This window comes from Macrobrachium nipponense, chromosome 41 (genome assembly GCF_015104395.2).
Source record: "Macrobrachium nipponense isolate FS-2020 chromosome 41, ASM1510439v2, whole genome shotgun sequence".
Classification (NCBI taxonomy): Eukaryota; Metazoa; Arthropoda; class Malacostraca; order Decapoda; family Palaemonidae; genus Macrobrachium; species Macrobrachium nipponense.
The window spans coordinates 53,134,864-53,142,363 of record NC_061102.1 but is presented as its reverse complement, the minus strand read 5'-3'; the positions used below and the strand labels follow the sequence as shown (position 1 = coordinate 53,142,363).

Here is a 7,500-nt window from a genome sequence, read left to right as displayed (position 1 = left end):
GTCCAGCAGGATGCCTCCCATGTCTCTCAGCCTGACCCCGCCGACGTCGTCGTCAGGATTCTCCAACAGCAGCCTCCCGGAAAGCAGGACTTCCTCCGCCACGCGTGTTCTCTCGGCCAATATTCACAACAACGACGCCCCCCTCTCCCTGGGGCCTCCAAAGAGGCGGGAAAGGACGATGCTGCCCTGCAGCGAGTGCGGGAAAGCCTTTGACCGCCCCTCCCTCCTGAAGCGGCACATCCGAACGCACACGGGAGAGAAACCTCACGTCTGCGACGTCTGTGGCAAGGGCTTCTCCACGAGCTCCTCCTTGAACACCCACAGGAGGATCCACAGTGGGGAGAAGCCCCACCAGTGTGGTGTTTGCGGGAAGAGGTTCACAGCCTCTTCCAATCTCTACTACCACAAGATGACCCACGTCAAGGAAAAGCCTCACAAATGCTCCCTCTGCACCAGGTCATTTCCCACTCCAGGTGACCTCAGGTCACATATGTTTGTCCACAATGGACAGTGGCCTCATAAATGCTCAGTCTGTGGCAAAGGATTCTCCAAACTGACAAACCTGAGGAATCATGCGCTTCTTCATGCTGGTAAGAGCCACATAGTCTTACTGACCTTCTCTTTATTACAGATATAATATACTGCATATTTCTTCCACAAGTTCACTAATAATTAAAACTCATAATTACTACCTTTTAATAACACCGACATTTCAAACAAAGTGGACCTTTCAAGCTCAGTGGTGAATTGACAGCTTAGCAAAGAGAAATCAGCAGAGTTGTAAAAATATTATTCTATTACTTTCTTGTCAAATAACATGAATAGGATCCACTGATGACACCGTTTATTAGTGTAGCCTAAATAACAATAACGAAGGTGAAGTTTATCTCTTTCTAACAGTTATTAGTTTATTAATCAGTTAGCATTTGCCTTTTTAAAAAAAAATTGCAGTATTAGTTTAAGTAACTCATCCTGAAGTATCACAACTCTGAAATACCACATTCTCCCATTCCAGAAATGAAGAGAACCGAACGCCACCTGACGGCGATTCCGCCGAGCTTGACATCACCGCCTTCCACCAGTAGCTCGGACACTGCTCTCACCCCACCTGCGGGATACGCCCCCCCGCCGTACTCGTCCTTCACGCCATCTACCTCTCGAGATTCGCCTTCCTCCGATAACCTCCCTTCGCCCTCCACCTCCCAGCTGTCACAAAGCCCCCCTCCCTCTTCCCCCTCGAGATCCATCGTGCTGAGCTCCTCCTCCTCCTCCTCCTCCCCCTCTCCAGTCCCAACAGCCCAGCCCCGTCGGAGAAAATGAACGATGAGGAAAGGACAGACCAGAAGACGTCGTCGTCAGCAGACAACGTGAGACGTCCTCTTCCCCCAAGCGACTTGAAAAGCGATTCTCTCTCCGTCTTACAAAATGACGCGGTGCCCCCTGAAAGAAGAGACACTGAGCGGGAACCAGACGAGAATACGCAGAGCTTGTCCCCAACCGGAGGCTTCCAAGCGAACACCTCCTCTCCTACGAAGACCATCATATCGTCGTCTCCCACCTCACTGCTGGCCCCGAAGAAGACTCCCGCCCCGAAGCTCTCCTTCTCCCTCGACAGCCTCCTGGGCACCAGATGCCGGGAGGAGAAAATGACTTCGGGTCCAGTGGACACTGTTTCCAAAGGAGAGGAGAAAGAAGTGGACGAAGAAGGGACGGGTTTGAAGGCAACAACGAGGACCCCAGACGGAGAGAGTGGTCAAGTTCATAGTACAACGGGTGACAGCGCCGAGGCTAATATGCAGGGAGCGGAAAGGTAGCGACTGGATGTAGATAATATTATGTAAAAAGATTGTTATTTTTATTATTATTACTATTACCATTATTATTATTATTATTATTTAAATATCGTTTTATAGATGTCTCTTATAGCTTTACTGTACACTTCTCAAGCTTTAACTTAGACTAGAAATGTTTGATAGATGTTCTTGTTTAGATTGGGTGCAACGTTTCCGATGTGCGATGCTGCAATTCATTGTTACTACTCCTCCTCTTGAACCAAAAACTTCAGACTGAAATGGCTAAAGCTAACGGACGACTCGATTGTTCTTCTGCCGCAGGTTATCGTCCTCATCATCGTTACAAACCGCGCTAGAAAATTACACAGAAAATTACATACGTACATACATTCCTACATCCATATTTATATACATATAAATATATCCAGAGAGTAATACTGTTATATATTCAAACACATACAAACAAATATATATATATATATATATATATATATATATATATATAGATATATATATATATATACACACACATATATATATATATATATATGTATATATATATAATATATATATATATATATATATATATATATATATATATATATGTGAATAACTTGATCACGAAGTATATAAAACGTGATGCTATGTATAAATAAAGGTTTTTTTTGCCACGAAGGAAAAAAATGAAAAAGCGAGTTAGCCGAGTACTCGGCTAAACTCGCTTTTTCATTTTTTTCCTTCGTGGCAAAAAACCTTTATTTATTTATATATATATATATATATATATATATATATATATATATATATATATGTATAAATTAATACTTATATATATACACATACACACACACATATATATATATATATATATATATATATATATATATATATTATACACACACACACACACATATATAATATATATATATATATATATATATATATATATATAATATCGTAATAATTATCCAGCGTATAAGGTCCAGCTCACAAACAGTATATAACGGACAAGTGAGCTGAGGTAGGTGATGTCCACAGTACCTAATTTTTTATACGGACGTTTCAGCCTCCTTGCTCTCCTGACACGACGAGACAATTACTTCAATCAACTAAGTCACCGGTTCAATACTCAGTAAGGTCATTGTTATAACATATCATTAAACTCTAATGAATGAGATGTTCAATCTATCTGTTCTCTGTATTTTCATATGCAGGCGTTGGCTGGATGTGCAATACAGTAGTTGTAGAATGTATTTATTTTTCATGGACAAATAAAATGAACTGCCTTAGAATTACATAGATTCTTTCCTGTCTTTCATCCTACAGTGAATCAAATTCATATTACTGTATGTTACCCTCGTCTTTTAAAAGTTCGAGGCCCGTGGTTTTATCCTTAGGAGGAGGAGGAGGAGGAGGAGGAGGAGGAGGAGGAGTAGGAGGAGGCGAGGAGAGGAGGAAGGAGGAGGAGGAGGAGGAGGAGGAGAGGAGGAGGAGAGAGCAGAGAGAGAGAGAGGAGAGAGAGGAGAGATCCAACCTCACCCATATAAGACATGGAAAGGGGGGAGGGGGGTGAAGAAGAAGGACCCAACCTCACTCATGTAGTGGCAAAAAAAAAAAAAAAAAAAAAAAAAAAAAAACATAAACACGTTGATGTCTGAAATAAAGTCAGTATAGGACGACGTTTGTCAGTTGTGCCATGGCCGTTCAAACCTTGTCGGCGGGTCAGATCCACAATACTTCATAAAGGTGAATAAATGAGCTCTATAGCGCTTCGTTATGAGTCATGGTGAAGGTGATATCAGGGGAATATGGATGCTGAAGTCTAGTCAAGAAAATAGCAGGTACTACTACCGGCGACTGAGGTGTCAGCAGAAGTTCCCTAAAGCCAGAATTTATGGAAGTCGGTAAATAGAACGGAATATCATGACTGGTAGGAGAGGTGGAAAAACGTTCAGTAGTGTGTAGCGTTGATACCATCATCTCTATCGATACAAGAAACAAACGCCTAATATCCAAGTTTATTGTAGCACTGCTAACTTATACTTGCTTACCTTATACACAAGAGAACGTACATTTGTATGGATATTAAAAAACTTATAATAGGATACAGTACTATAATTGAGAATCAAGTTGCCTATAAGGACATGCCTACTTATACACATAAAATACAGTATCAAAATCACAATGACAAGTGACATATAAAACCAGATGTGGCGTAGGGAAGCAGAAACACTGGGTACTAATCCCGACTGATACACAGCGATAGAAATTCACAATATATAAGCTAGTTAAAATACAAACGAACATAACAGACAGGTGGATTATTATATAATCAAGCTTGACAACTGAGCAAGAAGAGGAAAAAAACATTAAATTCATATCAATATCTGAGGTGAGTACTTTATCTATAAATCAGTTTATCGCTACGATCACATCTTGATTTCGTCCCAAGTCAAACCACCTTTCTCAAAATCTGTGCATTTCATAAATTTCTTTCGAGATTAATGGATCGAGTTAATAAATGCCTTGGCTAATCATCACAAGTCTTTCAAAAGCTTTCTTTTAAAAACTGGACACGGCGATTTTTCTTTCCAGTATAATATTGGAAAAATTTATTCACTGGATGATTGTTGCAGAGAACATGACTGAAAAAAGCCCTGCTCACCTGTACGTATTTTATACATTTTTCATGGTGATGTATTCCCTTTCTGAATGGTTTTCCTGTTTTGCCAATTAAAACATGGATGTACGACTTATCTATTATTTTAGACACACATCCATTGGTACAATCGGAAGCGTTTTTTTATTAGTGCTTATGACAAATTAATTCCAAAGTTCTGAAGAAGATAGGGAATATCTTTGAAATCATTACTAGTTTCTTTGCTGCATCTTTGAAATCATTACTAGTTTCTATGCTGTATCTTTGAAATCATTACTAGTTTCTTTGCTGTATCTTTGAAATCATTACTAGTTTCTTCCCTGTTATAATAAAAATTCTTTTTCGCAGCTCTTTAGATACTATTAAAAATCATGATATTCTAACTTCTTGTATGTACTCTTAATATTATATTATCTAACTTACCATCTATACATACAAGACTGAATATTTGTATTCCTCTTATAAACATGTATGTGCAGACTAGTTTCATTATTCTATTACTTTTACCAGTATAAAAATGTACATAGGTGAAAATTTTGATTAGTTTTCTGTACACATTATTTAAACCCACTATTACTTCTGTGTATTAGCAATACAGTAAGGACAGGCAACCATCATCTGCCATTTCAGGATTTATCCCCAGTGAGTCATTTTCTTTTAAGACACTCATTCATACATATACACACACACAACATTTTCACAGTATATCCATACCGTTAAAAATTTAGCTAATATGTGGGACGAGACGGCAAGTAATAATAGAGAACTCTCACGAACATCAGCCCAAGGTATTTTTATATAACTCTCCTTCGAACATCTCGTACAGAACTGAGGCTTTATTTAATATGGTTTTCATCTGCTAACTATATTAACCCACAGTTCAAGATGTTTCAAGACCCAAAAGCCTTAATAAAGCTTGATAATGTGCTACTAAAGGGCCAAAAAACTAAATAGGATATTTACTTAGGTGTAGTAAAAAGCTTAATATATATATATATATATATATACATATATATATATATATATATATATATATATATATATATATATATACAATATATATATATATATATATATATATATATATATATATATATATATATATATATATATATATATATATATATATATATATATATATATAATTGCCATGTCTCGTCTAGCACAAATAAAATTAATCATAATCCATACATTGGTTTCACAGAGAACAGAATAGAATATAGAACTAAGGCCAACGGCCAAGCGTCGGGACCTATGAGGTCATTCAGCGCTGAAAAGATAACAAGAGTAAAAATGTTTGGAAAGTTCAACAGGAGGAAATCCTCGAAGCAGTTGCACTATGCAACAACTGTTAGGGGCGGATGGACAACAAGATTGAAAAAAGAGAATATAAATGGAGTTACAGTAACAGGAATGAAAAGGGTTGCAGCTAAGGGCCCAAGGGACGCCTCTAAGAACCTGAAGTAATGTCCACAGTGCACCGCGTGAGGTGCATTAACGGCACTACCCCACTACGGGGAACATAGGTTTTTTTTATAAATCATATTGCAAGTCTCTTCAGGGCAATTTTCTAATAGAGAGAGAGAGAGAGAGAGAGAGAGAGAGAGAGAGAGAGAGAGAGAGAGAGAGAGAGAGAGAGAGAGAGAGAGAGAGAGAGAGAGAGACTCACGGGAAGCACAAAATAGCGACCACTGATATATTATAAAACATTAATGTATAATACATACGCATGCCAAAGACTGTGACGTAACAACTAAACATCTGCAATTTTCCCAAATACTCTGAAACCAAGTACCTACGGTTTGTTGTAAGATTCATTCGAAGCTTATTGGTAAGTTACATAAAGAAAATGTGTTCACTCTCTCCTTTCTAATCGTGGAAATTTCCAATGGATCTGTACTATACCAAACCTCTCTCTCTCTCTCTCTCTCTCTCTCTCTCTCTCTCTCTCTCTGTGTGTGTGTGTGTGTGTGTGTGAGAAAAAGGTTTGTCCGATGGCGTCATAAAACTCCAAAGTAAATGACATCAGAAAATGAAATAAATTATTTCAGTCAAGTAAAAAAAAAGTAAAATAAATGAGTGACTCAATTTATGGTACCTCTTGTTTTTATGCACGACCATTTTTCATTTTCTCATTTCAACTTGCACCAGTTCGAACGGTAGTCGTACCTTTTATTACAACTGTCTCTCTCTCTCTCTCTCTCTCTCTCTCTCTCTCTCTCTCTCTCTCTCTCTCTCGGTCGTGTTGAGGGTGGCTATTATGTCCTTGTCAAGGTTCCCTGGCAGGATATTGTTGTTCAACGCCACTGGCGTTTTTAGATTTATTGCAGGAGCAGGACTTCAACTCCGTTTAAATATTGTTCTTTGTTTTTCATAAAATATATTATTTTTCGTCCTGTGCTTTATTACGGAACTTTTTCCTGTTCCAGTGAATGCTCAGATTTCGTATTACGACAGCTAAAGTAAAAATTTACCTTTGGTCTTAAGAGCTAAACTTTCATTATAAATTCTTGTCTACACTGCTACACTTTATAAAATAGTAAATTACTATATAATATATTCTTTTTCCCTTGAAATGATTACGTTACTGGAGTTGACGTTACGGTACAACATTCTCTTCTCTCTCCTCTCTCTCTCTCTCTCTCTCTCTCTCTCTCTCTCTCTCTCTCGACCTTGAAGACGAAGTACGAGTATAACATTTATCGATTAAAACTAAATCCGACAAAACGACATAACTTAAGAGTACAAGTACTTGATTGAGCAGAGAAGTTCTCTAATGTATGCTTCGGTAAAGAAATAAAGTATCCTAACCAAATAAACAAATAACAGGCCAGTTCATCTTACCGAAGAGGAAGAAGAAGAAGAAAAAGAAGAAGACGATGTGATTTAGCTTTTATCTCGGTTCTACTATGTTATATCATAGCACTAAGTAAATCATAGGTCGTTACTGCAAATAAGGGACGAAAGTTTTCATCGCATTGAAAGAAAACGACAAGGCATCCAGAAGATACAAAAACGTAAGTGTTTACCCCGTGGATTTATTTGCGT

General features: G+C 38.1%; 1 protein-coding gene across 1 annotated transcript in view; it reads left to right on the top strand.

Annotated features, from left to right (window-relative positions):
* LOC135212766 (zinc finger protein 629-like) overlaps nt 1-2,251 on the top strand; it is a 50,224-nt gene extending 47,973 nt beyond the window's left edge. Inside the window, exons 4-5 of the mRNA XM_064246531.1 lie at nt 1-590; nt 1,016-2,251. The exon at nt 1-590 is cut by the window's left edge and continues 439 nt beyond it. Coding sequence (XP_064102601.1) covers nt 1-590; nt 1,016-1,320 — 895 coding nt within the window. The 3' untranslated portion in view covers nt 1,321-2,251. The remainder of the gene's footprint in view (nt 591-1,015) is intronic.
* Nucleotides 2,252-7,500: the final 5,249 nt, after the last annotated feature.